The 19,505-nt window shown below is 37.3% G+C and overlaps 1 protein-coding gene across 1 annotated transcript; it reads right to left on the minus strand.

Moving 5' to 3' along the window:
• Positions 1 to 3,905: 3,905 nt before the first annotated feature.
• On the minus strand, positions 3,906 to 19,201 carry HAUS1 (HAUS augmin like complex subunit 1). Its single transcript, XM_061169942.1, has 9 exons — positions 19,067 to 19,201; positions 18,114 to 18,288; positions 9,282 to 9,417; positions 7,816 to 7,950; positions 6,854 to 6,977; positions 6,394 to 6,459; positions 5,530 to 5,601; positions 4,998 to 5,045; positions 3,906 to 3,995 (listed from the first exon to the last, which is right to left on the minus strand). Exons 1-9 carry the CDS (start codon positions 19,094 to 19,096, stop codon positions 3,945 to 3,947), a joined length of 837 nt encoding a protein of 278 aa, XP_061025925.1. The 5' UTR covers positions 19,097 to 19,201; the 3' UTR covers positions 3,906 to 3,944.
• Positions 19,202 to 19,505: the final 304 nt, after the last annotated feature.

The following is a 19,505-nucleotide window of genomic DNA, read 5'->3' on the forward strand; positions in this document are numbered from 1 at the left end:
TGTATGCCACAACTACTGAAGCCTGCGCACCCTGGAGCCCGCGTGCCACAACTACTGAAGCCCAGGCACCCTAGAGCCCGTAAGCCACAACTACTGAGCCCGTGTGCTGTAACTACTGAAGCCCACGCGCCTAGAGCCCGTGCTCCACAACAAGAGAAGCCACTGCAATGAGAAACCCTTGCACTGCAACAAAGAGTAGCCCCTGCTTGCTGCAACTAGAGAAAGTCCCCGTGCAGCAACAAAGACCCAATGCAGCCAATAATAACAATAGCTATCTTTAAAAATATTAAGTGTATATAATTCAATGGTTTTCAATGTATTCACAGACATTTGCAACCATTACTTCAAAAGGAACTCTGTACCCTTTAGCTGTTAAATCCTATCCCTCATCCTTCAGTCATCAATTTGCTTTCTATCTCTATATATTTCTGGACATTTCATATGAATGGAATCCTACAATATGTGATTTTTTTGTGACTGGCTTCTTTCCCTTAGCATATGGTTTCAAGTTTCATCCATGTTGTAGCATGTCTGGGTACTTCATTCCTTTTTATGACTAAATAATATTCCATTGTATGGCTATACCACATCGTTTTGGGCATTCGGATTGTTATGAATAATGCTGCTGCAAACATTCATGCATTAATTTTTGTATGCACATGTGTTTTCATTTCTCTTGGGTATACAGCTGGGAGTTGAGTTGCTGGGTCAGAAGGTAACTCAATATTTAGTAATTTGAGACCCTGCCAAACTGTTTTCCAAAATGACTGTACCATATTACCATCCTACCATTAGTGTATGAGGGTTCCAATTTGTCCACATCCTCCCCAACACTTGTCATTATCTGTCTCTTTTATTCTATCCATCTTAGTGGGTATGAGATGGTGTCTCACTGAGTTTTTGATTTTTATTTCCCTGATAATTAATGATGTCAAGCATCTTTTCATGTGCTTATTAGGCATTCATATATATCTACACTGGAGAAATGTCTATTCAAATCCCTTACCCATTTTTAGTTGGGTTATTATTTGTCTTTTATTATTGAGTTGTGAGTTTTTATAGATTCTGGATACAAGTCCCTTATCAGACATATCATTTGCAAATATTTCCCCACATTCGGTAGATTGCCTACTCACTTTTTTTTTTTTCCTACTCACTTTCTTAATGGTGTCCTTTGAAACACAGAAGTTTTCAATTTTCATAAAGTCCAATTTCACTATTTTTTTCTTTTGTTGCTTGCGCTTTTGGCTTCATATCTAAGAATCCTTTGTCATATCCAAGATCGTGACTTGTCTCTAACTTTTCTTCTAAGAGTTTTATAGTTTTAGCTCATATTGAAGGTTTTGATTCATTTTGAGTTAGTTTCTATATACAGTGTGAGCTAATGGTCCAACTTTATTTTTTGCATTTGGACATCTAATTGTCCCAGCACCATTAGACTATTCTTTCCCCATTGGATGATTTTGGCTTATCACTATGAAATGTACAACTTTACCTCCTATTCTAACATCTATTTTGATATTACTGTAAACTTTTAGTTACTGTTTACATTATATATATTTTCCATGATTTTACTTTTAATCTACCTGTATCTTTATATTTAAAGTGGGTTGCTTGGGGACAGCATTTAACTGAGTCTTGATTTTTTTATTCAAGCTGACAATCTCTGCTTCTTAATTGGAGTATTTAAATCATTTGCAGTTAATGCGATTATTGATATGGTTGTGTGTAAATCTACCATCTTGTTTTCTATTTGTCTCTTTTCCTTTTTTTTCACTTCCTGTCTTCTTTTGGACTGAGCATTTTTTATGATTCCATGCTAACTCCACAATTGATGTATCAGCTATACCTCTTTGTTTTATTTTATAGCTATTGTTGTAGGGCAGGAGTTGGCAAATACTGTCTGTGAGCCAAATCTGGCTTGCCTCTGTCTTTATTTATTTATTTATTTAGGCTGCACCGGGTCTTAGTTGCGGCATGTAGACTTCTTAGTTGTGGCAAGCAGACTCTTAGTTGTGGCATGCATGCAGGATCTAGTTCGCCAACCAGGGATCAAACCCAGGCCCCCTGCATTGGCATGGAGCCTTACCTATTGGACCACCAGAGAAGTCCCTCTTTTTTGATTCTCATATTGTATACTTTTTGCTCTCCTTTTTCTTTGAACATAAGTTTCAAAAGCTACTTTTATCAACTAACTACTGCAGCTAACAACCAGCCCCAAACTTAAAATAAGCTTCAAACAACAAACATTTCTTATTTCTCATGATTCTAAGGGTTGACTCTGTTGGCTTCTAGCCTGGGTCAGTGTGGTTGATCTCTGCAGTCTGCTAGGGGCTCAAGCGGGGCTGGACAGTATAAGAAGGACTCATTCACATATTTGGCAGTTGGCAGCCTGTTTGGTCTTGGGGTGGGAACAGGGCTCAGCTGGAATTACTTGTCTCAGCTCATCCTCCAATAGTCCAGGCTTCTTCACATGGTAGTCTCAGAATTCTAGAGCAGTAAGAGAGGGCAAGCTCCAATGCAAAACCATTTTTGTTTTGTTTCTTAATTTATTTTATTTATTTGGCTGCATCGGGTCTTAGTTGTGGTGCACAGGCTCTTTGTTGTGGTGTGTGGGCTCCTCTCTAGTTGTGGCGCACAGGCTTAATTGCCCTACGGCATGTGGGATCTTAGTTCCCCGACCAGGGATCAAATCCGCATCCCCTGAATTGGAAGGTGGTTCTTAAACACTGGACTACCAGGGAAGTCCCACACAACCAGTTTTTAATCCTCTGTTTTTCTCATGTGTGCTAGATATAGACTCCACCTCTCAATGGGAGAAGTAGCAAGGTCACAATACGAAGGGTGAGTGCACAGGGATGGGAAGAATTATGGTGGTTATTTCCACAGTCAACCTACCAAGTTACCTTACCAAAAGCACTGCAATTAAGTTAAAAGACAAACGACAAACTTGGAAAACATTTACAATTTAAATATAGCTAACATATAAGGAGCTGTCTTAAACAGTTAAGAAAAAGATCAAACCACCATACCTAAATGCCTAAAGGAAATGGACAGTCTCCAAAAAAGGAAATACAAATGTCTTTAGCCACATATTTGTGGAAAAGGAGAGGAGGGAAATTTTTAAGGTCAATTAGATAATCTTTAAAAAACTAATTGCTTCTTGATCTCATGGTACAAAATTTTTTGAAGTCCAAAAAGCTACATAGTGAAAAATCTCTCGTCTTCTCTACACTACATTTGTCATGGTTTGATTTTATTTATGAAAGATTTTGTCACACAGGAAGTTTTAGTATTTCAAAATTTTCAAACATTTCAATCGTTTTTTTATGGCTCCTGGATTTGTCATAAGTTTCTGACTCTGTGATTATTTAAAAATCAAAACATTAAAACTCCTCCATGATTTCTTTTACTAACTTTATTTTTTTAATATTTAAATCTTTGATCCCTTGAAATTACCCTGATATAAGGGGTGAAGTACAGATCTAGCACCATGTGTTGAATTATCTATCTCTCTACTACTGATTTAAAAGGTCATCTTTTTCATAAACCAAATTCCTGCATATATTAACATTTGGACGTAGGCAGGTAAGCTGATCAGGGGGTGTGGGAGAAACATAACTGAAGTTGCAGAACCTTTCCCTTTCACTTAGCTGACCTAGTGAGCGACTGCAGGACAACAGTCACAGTGTTCACCTAAGAGAACTACTGAAGGACATTTAACCACCAACAACATAGAAAACCAATGTTTTTTCATATGAAAACTATGTATTTGAGCATAAAAATTTAATACACAATCAGAAACCACTATTCTATCAATAATGACATTATTATCTCATCTAAGAACACAGAAATTAAGTTATAAGGAATGCCATGAGAAAATAATTCTTCAAAGTCCTATTCAGTTTACTTTGTTAAGAAAGATGAAATTTATTTGGCTCTGGTCACAGTTCCATCATGTTTACTTTCTTTGTAAGTTCAGCTTCAACAGTATCCTAAAGGAAGAAAGAAACACCATAAATATTATAAATAAGGACATAAAGAAGGTGCTCTAACTTCTATTGTTATTTAAAATAAGGGAAGCAAAAAGGAAAAACACTGAAACAGAAACTTTTTAAAATACCATTACAAAATATTAAATATTCTTTGAGATATTCCCCTTGCTTTTATAACTCCCCACTTCCCACACCCCAAAGGTTTTCAGACTCCTGATGCTATTAAACATTAAAAGGTGGGGGGGGAACCTTTAGAGAGGTGAATGACTGCAGTGATACTTGAATAGATTTTTCTGACCTTTACTCCTTAAGCAACATACTTCTGCAATGTCTCTCACATCACTCTTTTCCAATCTCATTGCCACTGTTCTCATTACTTCTCATCTGGCCTCAACAGGCCAACTAGTTTCTGCAATTTTCTTTTTCCCTCCTCCAATCCACCCTATACACTGATTCCAGAAAAATCTTCTTAAACAACTGGCCTGATCAAAAAGCATAACCTTTATCACATTTCTCTTTAGCTTAAAAAACAAGGTAACATAGAGCAACTTTCAGTGGTCCCCTACAGCCTCCAAGAACAACCTTCTTTATATTTAAGGTCCTTCATCTCATAAACCAATTGACCTTCTTCAGCTCTATCTTCCACTGCATACTCCTAAGCAGCTGGACTGCTTCACTTGCCAAAGCTTGGAAAAGTCCTCCATTTTTCAGCTCTTATGCTTTTGTTAATTCCTTCTGCCTAGAATATTCTATGTCTCTCAACCCTCCTTTTCCATCCAGGAAAATCTATATAAAATTTTAAAAGACCACTATGTATTTTTTATGAAAAAAAAAGATACGTATATGCCAAAAAAGTATTAAAAGATGCATGGTAATGATACACAGCAAGTCTGGGACTGTGGCTCACCTCTGAGTAGAAAGGAAAGAAGGAGGAGGAAGGGAGCTTTAGCTATGTCAGCATTTATTTTTTAAAAATCGGAAGGGAAAAATGGAACTACTTACCAATTCTCGCTTTGCTTCTTCAATTTTCACCTGAGCAAGAGATGGATTCTTTTAAAGGAAAATAAAATAAGGAAAGGTTATGTTGCCTCAGCTAGGATGCAAGGGGAAAAAGAATATAACAATCCTTTTCAAAAGGCAAAAAACGTTGTAGAAAGTATATCCAAGGTACATACAATACTAAAATCAGCACAGACTTTATTTATTTTTTTTTTAAGTATTTATTTATTTGGCTGCACTGGGTCTTAGTTGTGGCATGTGGGATCTTTAGCTGCAGAATGCGAACTCTCAGTTGCGGCTTGTGGGATCTAGTTCTCTGACCAGGGATCGAACCCGGGCCCCCTGCATTGGGAGCACAGAGTCTTAGCCACTGGACCACCAGGGAAGTCCCTCAGCATAGATTTTAAATCCTTAAACATGGACCCAGTATTTTCATGATCATTTAGTGCCCTTGGGGAAAGGTGGAAAAGAGGAACTTTTTTTTTTTTAATTTTTTATTTATTTATTTTTTAATTTTAATTATAAAAATAATTACCGGCATTAAATCTAAATAGGACTCCAATTTTTTCTTCAAAGGTATAGTCTGTCGTTTTAGTTCTGCCAATTTCTGGGGGTGAAAAAACACAGAGTAATAGAGATATTCACAATGCAACTAAGCACTGCCTATTTCTGAAATAAAACATGACAAAGCATTAACATTAGGATAGTTTAAATAACGTATCAAATAAAGAGCTTCAAAGATAAATGGATAACAAATGGAAACAATCCTTAGAAGATGCTAAAATAGGAAAATTATACTCCCATTTATTAAGAATAAGATTTAAGTGTGCTGCCTAGGAATACAAAAGAATGTAATTAAGAGGAATCAGAACATCAGGGAATAATTAAGAGTCTCAAATACATACCTATGAATTGACAATTTTAAATTCCAAAAATCAAACTACCAAAAAATCTAAAGAAAAAAAAGTAAAACAAAACCCTCCATTTCTCCCTCTTCCCATGAAAATAGATAAAACCCTTATACAATCTAAAACCCCAGAATTGCATTCTACAGGAGTATGGGACCTGCGTTTTACTGAAAGAGAAAAAAGAGGAGGACCTAGGTGGTTAGCACATAGTCCCTCAATACATTCATTCAATAAATAAATCAATAACATATAACTGACTCCAGCAAAGAGTTTCTAGCATATAGTAATAAATAAAGGAAACCAAACAAATGGAAGAATATATATAGATAAACAAGTAATAAAGATATAAATACTGGTGAACATAAAGTACAGCAGTAAAGGAAAATAAATCAGGTCAATAGTGAATAAAGCTCTATAAAAAGAAACAAATGAAAAAGCAGATTGTGCACTAACATTTTAAAGAAAGTTAAATTGGGTTAAAGTAAGCGTACCTCTGAAAGTGCTACCAGTGACTGATGAGACAGAGAAGCATCCATTCCTCTGGCTGAAAGTCGCTCCTACAATTACAAAAAAGGGAGTTCAGCTTAAAAAATTATTTTACAAGTGACCCTCATGAAATATTTTCAATATATAACACAGCAAAGAGAAGCTATAAATCATAGATGAAGGACTACACCTGCTCCTAAGCACTTTTATGTTGCATGCGAGTCATTTCAGACAGAGATTTGTGACAAGATGGGTGCAGTGCTTAAGAGCCTGAGCTTTGTGGCCTGGCAGCCTGCATTTGAATTGGGATCTGCTGTTAAGTAACTGTGTAACCTTGGGCAAGTTACCCACCTTCTCCGCAGTTCCCTGGTCATAAAAAGGGAATAACAATACTGCCTAGTTCTGAGGATGAAAGTTGAAAATAAGTCTGAAGAGAGCTAAATATATTCAGTCCTTCATACAAACCTCTGCAGCTCTAATTCCAGACCTGAACTCCTCTGACTTGGCTTTTAGGAAGTCCATGTTCTGAAGACGATTGTCAACTTTGGCCCTTTCCGTAGACAGATGCAACTCGGCCTTCTTGAGATCCCTTTAAAAAATGAAGTTGAGAACATTTTCTTCTCAGTGAAATTATTATAAAAAGGAAGCTCTACTACTTTTTCGATTCAACTCTGGATTAGTCAAGAGTATCAAGAGGAGATAACACACTTGCTGGATTTTCTACCATAAATTTTATATCCCAGACTGGCTACCATGCATTCTTCTAGGTCATCTTTCCCTCCATGTTGCCATCTGGGATTTTTCTCAAGGAATACTAAATAATTTTAAGATTAATCTATGCCAATTATTCTTGGAGAAAGTAGATCTGCTGCTCAAAAAAGTGACTTAACAGATCCTAAAGTCAATTTGAATTATGGAGGTCCCAAAGGCCTCTCTCCTAAATGTGACATGACACAGTGTTTTGCATATACATGGTCAATATTTGTTGGATAAATTTACACACCAGTAAATTACTTGTGCATACACATACTCCTGATCCACAGCATCTAATCTCTGGGGCTATAGAGACCTAAAGAAGGTGCAAAGCATCAAGAGGGATACCAGAGTTCTAGTAAGAAAGGGCAACAAAATATAACATGACTTTAAGTTGCACCATAGTTTATAAGTAAAAAAAAAATTCACATACATTTTGAAAATTATAAACAGGTTATTTGTAAAACAGAGAGAAAAAAGAAACTGTATAAAGTAAAAGGTAAAAATATGTACTCAACCACTCCTACCTTCACCCAAGTCATTTTCTACTTAAAAAAACATTTTATCTTCCCATTTCCTAATGTGTTGTTTTAAATCATATCTATCGCCAAAACTAATGTCCTGTTACTGCCTTTATAATAAAAATTGTCACCACTTCCAACTCAATTACTTACTCTTGTAGACATTTTTCTAATACTAAAGTTGCAGTTAGATTTTTCTCAAGTTTTGCCAATTCAAGCTTGATTTCTTCGTTTTTGGATTTGGTGCAAAAAAGATCAGAGGTCAAATCATTCACTGCAGGGATAAAACTAAAAGAAGAATCTAGTCACGTAAATGGACATTAAGGACAATAATTACAATTATTCCTCATTTCTAAAAATGATTTTATTTCTATGTGGATTCTTCTTTAACCATGCTGTTTCATACCTCTATACTATTTTACACGTGGTTCTCACTGTCTGGAATAACCTTCTTCAGCTGGCAAATTTCCATTTGTCCTTCAAAACTCAAATAAGATTTACTCCCATTCTGGAATTCACTACTCCTTTCTCTGTGCTTCCGAGCTACAGCTTGTACATTACTCTAGTGTTGCAGCTGTCATACTATGTTATAATTTTACATGTCCATCTCCTTTAATTTACCATGAGCAGAGACTGTACTTGCTGGCATTCATTATTCTATTCATTTCTGCTTCCCCAGTGCCTATATGTATAGCTATACATATATATATATATACACATACACACACACACATATATATATTTACACATATATATAGGGAGGGAGGAAGGGAGAGGGAGAGAGGTAGTTACATAAAGAGTTATATATATTATATGCCTAGGATATAATTAGTATTTGGTGTCTGCTGAATTGACTTAATTCAAGTCTAGATTTCTGCTGCCATATGGCCTACATGATCTTATATCTAAAACTCTACTGTTTAAGTGTATATATATATATATATATATATATATATTTATATATATATTTATATATATTTCAAGCTCTTATATTAGCAGTTAAGCAGAATAGCCATACAATTCTCTGATTATAAGTTGTAGTGGTAGTCCTAGCTAAGATGCAGCCAACAGTGATAGTCCTATGGACTTTTGAGTCAGACCGGGTTTGAATCCCAACTCTGCCATTTACTAGCTCAGAGAAATTATTTAACCCACCTCTCCTGAGCCTCAGTTTCCTCTTAAGGTTGTTAGAAGGATAATGTCGTTATATAGGTGAAATGCCTGTCACAAAGAATTGAAGGTCTTTAACCTACTCTATCCAATAGGGTAGGGACGTGACCAAAAATCACTACTCTACGCTCAACCAGATGATTTAGCCTACTGCTCTTTTTACTGTTTATAGGGAATGATGCGATACCTAAACCCTTTTCAAATATACATGAGAACCAGCCTTCACAAACCTAATCCTGAAAGAAGAAAACACTAAAATTTAACCAATACCAAGTTTATCTGAAGTAATTATACATACTCACTAGCAATGATAAGGAGTTAACTAAATTCAGTATTTCTGCATACAGTGCTAATTTCCTATACAGAATTACCCTGAGAAACAAAAGCTCTTTAGGTCAAGACCTTACAGTGTATATGACTGCAGAAATTAAAACTGTCACAAGAATTACCTAGCTAGTGAGGTATCCTTTGTTTCAAGGGCCACAGCACTGTCAACCAAAGCATTCAGATACCTGGAACCAGTGCTAGAGAGATTGGCAGGGGAAAAATTCACACTCTCCAGGAGAAGGTCTTGAAGATGCTTGGCTGAAAAGATATAAGAGTTTTATGGTGACTAAGATCTTCGTTTTGCTTTAATTTTTGACAGCTTTACTGCAGTCTTTCACATAATATAATCCACTCACCTGAAGTATTTTAGAACATTTTCATCACCCCAAAAAGAAATCCCACACTCCTCAGTCATTATTTTCCAGCTACCCAACCCATGAAGCCCTAGCAACCACTAACCTACATTCTGTCTCTATTCATTTGCCTAATTTGGACATTTCATATAAATGGTATCATATAATATGTGATCCTCTGTGACTGGCTTCTCTCACTTAGCATAATGGCTTCAAGGTTCATCCGTTCTGTAGCAGGTATCAGTCAGTACTTCATCCCTTTTTATGGAAGAATAATATTCCATTGTATAGATTTACCATATTTTATTTATCCATTCATCCATTGATGAACATTTGGATTGCTCCCACATTTTGGCTATTATGAATAATGTTGCTATAAACATTCACGTATGGGTTTTTACATAAACATATGTTTCCATTTCTCTTGGGTATATAACTAGGAGTGGAACTGCTGGTCATATGGTAACTCTACGTTTAACTATTTGAAGAATTGCTAGACTGTTTTCCAAAGCTACTGATTTTTACATACCTGCCAGAAATGTATGAAGGTTCCAATTTCTCCACATTGTCATCTTCACCAACAGCTGTATTATTTATTTTTTTTGCACAGTGATCATTCATAAAACTGAATAATGATCAATAAAATGATAATCCAAGACCTTGTCTTTCTGATTATAGCCATCCTTGTAGGTGTGAAGTGGAATGTGGTTTTGATCTGCATTTCCCTGATGGCTAATGATGCTGTGCTTGCTGGTCATTTGTATATCTTCTTGGGAGAAATGTATATTCATATCCCTTAACCTTTTTTTTGGCTGCAGCTTATGAGATCCTAGTTCCTTGACCAGGGATAGAACCTGGGCCCCTGCAGTGGAAGCGTGGGGTCCTAACCACTGGACTGCCAGAGAATTCCCTCCCTTATCCATTTTTAGCTGGGTTGTCTCTTTATTATTCAGTTGTAAGAATTCTTCATTTATTGTAGATATAAGTCCCTTATCAGATATACAATTTGCAAATATCTTCTCCCACTCTGTGGGCTGTCTTTTCATCTACTTGATGGTGTCCTTTGAGGACAAAAGTTTTTAATTCTGATGATGTCCAATTTACCTACTTTTCTTTTGTTGCTTGTGTTTTTGGTATCATAGCTAAGAAACCATTGCCAAATCCAAAGTCATGAAGATATACACAGATGTTGTCTTCTGAGTTTTAGATTCAGCTCTCACTTTTAGGTTTTTCATTCATTTTGAGTTAATTCTTATATATGTTATGAGGCAGGGTCCAATTGCATTCTTGTACATGTGGATATCCACCTATCCCAGCACTGTTCACTGAAAAGGCTATTCTTTCCTCCATTAAATTGTCTTGTCACCTTTGCCAAAAATCAAACCACCAGGAGTCTGACTTCCAACATAACAGTGTGAGGAGCTCTGCTCACCTACACTCCAGTGAAACTGGTGAAAATTGTAAAAAAAGCAAAACAAAAAAAACCCCAAAACAAAACACAACCATTTAAAGCTTCTGGAAATGCTCCTAAGGACAAACAGCAAATGAAGAAACGCACGCATAGTGCCCATGCTCCGCAACAAGAGAAGCCACCGCAATGAGAAGCCCGGTCACTGCAACGAAGACTAGCCCCCGCTCACAGCAATTAGAGAAAGCCCGTGAGCAGCAACAAAGACCCAACACAGCCAAAAATAAATAAATAAATAAATAAATACATTTATTAAAAAAAAAGACAAGGAGAAAATCTTGAAAACAGCAAAAGAAAAATGACATATACTAGGAAACCTCAGTAAGATTAACAGTCAACTTCTTGACAGAAACAACGGAGACCAAAAGGCAACAGGATAACATGTTCAAAGTGCTCAAAGAGCAAACTGTCAAGCAAGAATCCTACACGTAGCAAAGCTTTCTTTCAAAAATAAATGCAAAATAAAGACTCCCAGATAGACAAAAACTGAGAGAATTTCATTGTCACCAGACCCAACTTATAAGAAATATTAAAGGAAGTTCTGCAGGCTTAAAGCAAGTGACCCCAAACAGTAATTCAAATGCGCACAAAAAGCAATGAATTATCAGTAAAGGTACATGCAGAATTATAAAGAGCATAAATGCATTTTTTTCTTCGTTTTTCTCTTAACTGACTTAAAAAGCAACTGGATAAAATAATATTTATATAAGGTATTGCTGGGTTATAGAAATGTAATATATATGTTAAAAACAGCACAAAGGATGTGGTGGTAGTAAAGGTGTAAAGGGCTAAGGAAATGACTACAGATGGTTAAGTAATAATATAACAGTATACTGTTGAGTACATATTATTAGATGTAATATGTGTAACAATAATACCACAAAAGGGGGGGAAAGAGGAACAGAACTACATAGGAGCAACATTTCTCTATCTCACTGGAATTAAGCTAGTACAAATATGAAGCTGAGCTGATACGATTTATTTGCAAACCTCAGAGCAACACTAAAAAGAACTGAAAAAAAAGAAGTAAAAAATCACTGAAGAAATTTAAATGTTACATTAGAAAATAGTTACTTAATGCAAAAGAACGCGATAAAGGAAAAATAGCGAAACAAAAAAAGATGTAATATATAGAAAATGAAAAGTAAATTGGCAGATATAAATACAACTATATCAATAATAACATTAAATGGGAATGAATTAAACAATCCAACCCAAAGGCAGAGATTATAAAACTGAAAAAAACAACAGGATCCAACTACATGCTGTCTACAGGAGACATACTTCAGATTCAAAGATACAAATTCAGGCATAACTCAGAGATACTGGGGTTCCAGAACACCGCAATAAAGCAAATATTGCAATAGAGAGAGTCATGTGAATTTTTTGGTTTCCCAGGACATATAAAAGTTATGTTTATATTATACTGTAGTCTATTAAGTGTGCAATAGCATTATGTCTAAAAAAACAATGTACAAACCTTAATTTAAAAATACCTTATTGCTAAAAAATGATAACCACATCTGAGTCTTCAGTGAGTCATAACCTTTTTGCTGGTGGAGGGTCTTGCCTTGATGTTAATGGCTGCTGACTGATCCAGGTGATGGTTGCTGAAGGCTGGGCAATTCTGTGGCAATTTCTTAAAATAGGACAACAGAGTTCGCCACATTGATTGACTTTTCCTTTCACAGATGATTTCCCTGTAGCATGCAATGCTGTTTGACAGCATTCTACCCAAGAATTTCTTTCAAAACTGGAGTCAATCCTCTGAAACCCTGCCACTGCTTTAATCAAGTAAGTTATGTAATATACTAAATCTTTTGTTGTCATTTCAATGATCTTCACAGCATCTTCACCAGAGTAGATTCCTTCTCAAGAAACCACTTTCTTTGCTCATCCATCAGAAGCGACTCCTCATCCGTGAAAGTCTTATCATGAGATGGCAGCAATTCAGTCACATCTTTAGGCTGCACTTCTAAGTCTAGTTCTCTTGCTATAGCCACCACACTTGCAGTTATTTCCTCCACTGGAGTCTTGAACCCCTCAAAGTCACCCATGAGGGCTGGAATCAACTTCTTCCAAACTCCTGCTAATGCTGATATTTTCACCTCTTCCCATGAATCACGAATGTTTTCAGTGGCCTCTAGAATGGTGAATTCTTTCCAGAGGTTTTCAATTTACTTTGCCCAGATCCATTAGAGGAATCACTATCTATGCCAGCTATAGCCTTATGAAACGTATTTATTAAAGAATGACTTGAAAGTGGAAATGACTCACTGGAGTAGCACTTTTAATATCCTTCAAGAACTTTTCTTTTGCATTCACAACTTGGCTAACTGTCTGGCATAAGAGCCCTAGCTTTCAGCCTGTCTTGGTTTCCAACATGCCTTCCTCACTAAGCTTCATCATTTCTAGCCTTTGATTTAAAGTGAGAGGCATGTGACTTCCTTTCACCTGAACACTTAGAGGCCATTGTAGGGTTATTAATAGGACTATTTTCAATTTGTTATGTTTCAGGGACTATGGAGGCCCAAGGAGAGGGAGAGAGAAATGGAAAAGTCTGAAATATTGTGAGAATTACCAAAATGTAAGAGATACGAAGTGAGCAAATGCTATTGGAAAAATGATAGATTTGCTCAACACAGGGTTGCTACAAAACTTCAATTTGTAAAAAAAGACCCCATAATATCTGTGAAGTGCAATAGAGCAAAGTGCAATGAAAATAAAGGATGGCAAAAGATATATAATGCGAACAGCAACCACAAGAAAGCTGAAGTGGCTATATTAATATCAGATAAAATAAACTTTTTAACAAAAAATGTTACTAGAGATAAACAGGGACATTTTATAATGATAATACCGTCACATAATACAAAGTATTCCCCCATTACAATGGAATGAAATTAGAAATTAGAAAGAAATTTGGGAAACTCATAAATATGTGGAATTAAACAACGTACTCCCAATAACCAATGGGTCAAAAAGAAATCAAATCCTTTGAGGTGAATGAAAATGAAGACATAACATACCAAAACTTAGGGGATGCACCTAAACCAGTGCTTAGAGGGAAATTTATGCTTGTAAATTCCTATGTTAAAAAAGAAGAAAGATCTCAAATCAATAGCCTAAGCTTAAAACATTTAAAAAAGAAGAGCAGACTAAACCTAAAGCAAGCCAAAGGAAAGAAATAATAAAGAACAGAGTGAAAATTAATAAAATAGATTAAAAAAGAAGAAAAAAATCATTAAAACCAAAGGCTAGTTCTTTGAAAAGATCAACATAATTGAAAAACCTTCACCTAGATTTAAAAAAAAAATTTTTTTTTGTATTGGAATATAGTTGATTAACAATGTTGTGTTAGTTTCAGGTGTACAGCAAAGTGATTCAGTTATACATATATAGTACCTATTCTTTTTCAAATTCTTTTCCCATTTAGGTTATTACAGAATATTGAGCAGAGGGACTTCCCTGATGGCACAGTGGTTAAGACTCCACGCTCCCAATGAGGGGGCCTGGGTTCGATCCCTGATTGGGGAACTAGATGCATGCCACAACTAAGAGTTTGCATGCCACAACTAAGGAGTTGGCAAGCCGCAACTAAGGAGCCCACGAGCCGCAACTAAGGAGTCCACCTGCTGCAACTAAGACTCAACGTGACCAAATAAATAAATAAATATTAAAAAAATTAAAACAATAGCAATAAAATAAACTATAAAGCACACCACTATGAATATCAGGTGACTGTCATTTCCTTAAAAAAAAATATATATTGAGCAGAGTTTCCTGTGCTATAACCTTCACCTAGATTGACTAAGAAGAAAAAAGACTCAAATTACTAGCATCAGAAGACAGTACATTCCACTGATCTACCTACTTAATAAAAAGGATTATAAAGGAATACTATGAACGATTGTACCCAGAAATTTAGATAACTTAGATGAAATGGACAAATTCCAAAAAGGACACTTACTACTGCATCTAATTCAAGAACAAATAGATAATCTAATAGACCTACAGTAAGCAAAGAGACTGAATTAGTCATCAAAATCTACCCATAAAGAAAAGCTCAGGTCCAGATGGCTTTACCATTGAGTTCTATAGATTACATAAAGAATTAATACCAATTCTTCATCAACTATTCCAAAAAATAGAAAGGAGGGAATACTTCTCAACTGTTTCTGTGAGGCCAATATTATCCTGACACTAAAACCAGAAAAAGACATATTAAAAGGAAAGAAAACTACGGACCACTATCTCTTATAAACATGGATGCAAAAATTCTCAACAAAATACTAGCAATTGAATCCAGCAACCTATTAAAAAATTATACACCATGAGGACATGGATTTATCTTATGGATAAATGTGGGATTAACATCTGAAAGCCAATTCATGTAACACATCATATCGACAAAATAAAAAACTAAAGTCATATGATCATCTCAATAGACAGAAAAAGCATCTGACAAAATCCAGCACCCTTTCATGATAAGGACACTCAACAAAGTAGGAATAGAAAGAAACTTCCTCAACCAGAAAAAGGGCATCTACAAAAAACCCACAACTCACATTGCGCTCAATAGTAAAGACTAGATGCTTTCCCTCTAAGATGAGGAACAAGATAAGGATGTCTACTCTAATAGATGTCTACATCTATTCAACATTTTACTGGAGGTTCTAGCTAGGGAAATTTCTTTTAATTTTCCTCCTCAACTGAAGAATTGGCAGCATAAAGAATGAATGGTTTCAATAGTTTCATCTGTATTTGTCATGATTAAAAAGTCTTCATACAAAACTTTTACATCCTTCCCCAATTCCTGAAAATATTTCCAAAATGTTCCAGTCTTACGTGCTGCAAAGAACTGTACTGTGCAGAAATAAAAACTGCATCTAAGAAATCTTTTGCTCAAAAGTCATTCAAGTCCTGGGGGCTATACAGTATCACTACTCAAAATTTAGAATTAGAAACTCTGAGAGCAAGAGTTCCTTAACAGTGTGTATGAATCTATATTTGTTACAAGGTTCCATAAATTTTCTGTTCTCTGCTTGACCGCTTCACTGTCTAAAAGGAGGAAAAACTTAGAAAAGAGGAGTAAAAATTAAAGTACATGGCGGGGTACTTCCCTGGTGGCGCAGTGGTTAAGAATTCACCTGCTAATGCAGGGGACACGGGTTCAATCCCTGGTCCAGGAAGGTCCCACATGCCGCAGAGCAACTAAGCCCATGAGCCACAACTACTGAAGCCCGTGTGCCACAACTACTGAAGCCCGTGTGCCTAGAGCCCGTGCTCCGCAACAGTAGAAGCCACCGCAATGAGAGGCCCACACACCGCAACGAAGAGTAGCCCCCGCTTGCCGCAACTAGAGAAAGCCCACGCTCAGCAACAAAGACCCAACGCAGCCAAAAATAAAAAAATTTTAAAAAAATAAATAAAATAATAAAAATGAATAATCTTAATATCTGAAAAAAAAAGAAAAAATAAAGTACATGGGGGGTTGGACTTCCCTGGTGGCACAGTGGTTAAGAATCCGCCCGCCAATGCAGGAGACACAGGTTTGAGCCCTGGCCCAGGAAGATCAACGTACCGCGGAGCAACTAAGCCCGTGCGCCACAACTACTGAGCCTGCGCTCAGAGCCGCTTGTTGCTCCGCAACAAGAGAAGCCACAGCAATGAGAAGCCCACACACTGCAACGAAGAATAGCCCCCGCTCGATGCAACTAGAGAAAGCCTACCCTCAGTAACGAAGACCCAACGCAGCCAAAAATTAATTAATTAATTAATTAATTTAAAAAAAATAATAAAGTACATGGGGACTTCCCTAGTGGTTCAGTGGGTAAGAATCTGCGCTCCCAATGCAGCGGCCCCGGGTTCAATCCCTGGGCAAGGAACTAGATCCCACATGCGTGTGACAACTAAGAGTATGCCGCAACTAAGAAGTCCGCATTCCGCAACTAAGAGCCCACATGCCACAACTAAGACCCGGCGCAGCCTAAATAAATAAATATTAAAAAAAAAAATAAAGTACATGATGTGTAGAGTTAAGATATCAATGGTGGCAGGGCTCTTCTGGATACTTTAGTATAGAAAATTCTGTCAAAATTTTGTATATATTACTAGAAACATTTGCTACTTAATATATGCCACCCTAAAAAGTACTCAAGGACAGCCGTGAATAATCTTACTTTTAAAATCATTCGAATTTTCATTACATAATAGTATAGACAAAAAGAAAGTTCTTGCAAAATAAGATTTTTCTGGACTCAAAGCCCCTTTCTCCATACTGTATTTTAATAACTACTAAAATAAAATCATTTAAAATTTAAACAAGTTTAAAGGCATACGGGAGAGTATGACTACACAGGAGCATCACAGGGGAGGTGTTTGGGGGTGACAGAACTGTTCTGCATCTTAGCCGTGGGGGTGGTTCTCAGAATCCATGTGTGTTAAAACAGTATACCAAACAAAAAGTCATTTTACGGCATATTAATTTTTTAAAAGAAAACTGGAAAAAAGCACATATGCAATAGATTTACAATATAAATTGCTCTACATTCAAAACAACATATGTAACATATGCCATACACCTGCTTAAGTGTAGGCAAACGTAGATCTCACTTCTTTCCTCTTTTGTATATTCCCAATCTTTATTTTTGTGGTTTGTGTTATAAAGACAATGGATGTGTTGAATACACTTTTTTAAACTACATATGCACAGCAGAAAATTCTCATGCAGTCCCATGAATACATGGCAACAGAGTGATCTGTTCAAGTCACAGTTCATGGCTGCCACCTCAGGTGTCATGATGGCTCATTATAACTAAAGCATGGAGACTGGAAAGAGACCAAAAGATATGTAAGTGAAAAACCACAGGTATCGTATATGTCAGGCTAATAAGTTTAGACTCTTATCTTTTAGGGGTTACTGTTTCACCATCAGAGTATCAATAAAATATATACTATAATGAAATTTATGATTAAGTTACTATAACAACACAGTGTAAGACAAATCTGGGTAAAATAAAGAAGCAAAACTGACAAGCAGTCTACACTAAATCAATCTTGTATACTTTAGTGTTAAACAATTTGGTTACTTCTAGTTATTATCTCACTCAAAACTCTGGAATTAATCTCACCTTCTGATTCATATTCCCTTGCTTTCTGTTTCAAGTCCTCTATTACCAGGTAGGCATCCCTGTCCCGGACCCTGTTGCGTTCTGAAAGGTGATGCAAAATCTGCGTTGTCCGCGGATTCACCTCATATTGTGGAATGGGATGATCTCCAAATATGTTTTTCAACCAGGCAGCAACCTAACCATTACAAGGGATACAAATTTTATAAGCCTTGTGTTTTGCAATAGCACGAAGAAAATATGGCCAAGAAGTGATCAGTAGCAAACGAAATGCTTTCCATGAATATTCTGGCATCCTAATTCGTCTTTAGGGAGAGAGATACCAGATGTCAGGAAATAAAAAGTGAGCAAGCACAATAAATAAAACTACCAGAAAACAATTTATCCTTTCCCAAAGCTACCAAAGCAGTATAGGCTAATATTTTGCATCACTCGAGTAACTTTAAAGCTCAATATGCAGGTGCTAAGGCATTATTACAGTTGCAAAGTCTGAAAAAAGAGTTGTCCTCAGCACACCACAAGACCCGCAATGCCAGGAAACTCCTAGAGCTGGGATGCGAGACACTGAAGCAGGTCTGGTGTGAAAATTCTGGTAGAAGCAGCAGTGAACGGCGAGGCTTGGCTGGAAGTTGACTTTGGGTTCAGAAGTCCCCCTCCAGTCTCCAGGGGGAGGTTTCGCACCAGGGGGCTCTCCTCAACCCCTCTCCAAGCCCGAATCCCGGCAGGGAAGGCCGGGAAGGAAGGGAAACTTCCTTTCCAAGGGTGGAGGTGGGGGTGGGGGGCGATGGTCTAAGGGGGGTGGGGCGGGGAGGCTCACAGATCTTGAAGGCGGGACTAAATACGGAACAGCAGAGGAACAAAGTAAAAGTGGCGCGCCTAGGAGATCCGCCGACAGGGCGGGTGTATCAAAGACGCGGTTTCTGGGATGCCGCAAAGCCCCGCTCCCGCCCCATCACCTGCGCCTCTTTCTCCTCTTGCGCTTCCATAGCCGCCACTCCCGCCACTTCTCGAGCAGCTCCTCGCGGGAGAAGCGCCCCGTTTGCTCTGACGACCCCGCCCACACACCGTTGGGCCCGCCCCCTTTGGTGCCCGGGATTTCTGGGAGTTGTAGTTTTTACTAGGACTCCAGGCACTGAGCGCTTGGACTAGGCTGGTCCAAGGCTTCAGTTCAGCACTGCAAGGTTCTCCTCCGTCACCACCTCGCAGCTCTCTGCGCTCTCCATGGTATCACCTCCAGGACGAGAACTAAAGCTGCCTAGAACCAGGCTTTATTTTCTTTCTAAATGTGCTGGAGACTTTTTAAACGGTTTACAGCATACAACTGCTGGCACTGGCACTGCCACTCAGCCATTTTTGCATTCATTTCTTGCGTTTCCTAAAGTTCTCTCCTTCCAT

The sequence above is a fragment of the Eubalaena glacialis genome, chromosome 15, assembly GCF_028564815.1.
Source record: "Eubalaena glacialis isolate mEubGla1 chromosome 15, mEubGla1.1.hap2.+ XY, whole genome shotgun sequence".
Classification (NCBI taxonomy): domain Eukaryota; kingdom Metazoa; phylum Chordata; class Mammalia; order Artiodactyla; family Balaenidae; genus Eubalaena; species Eubalaena glacialis.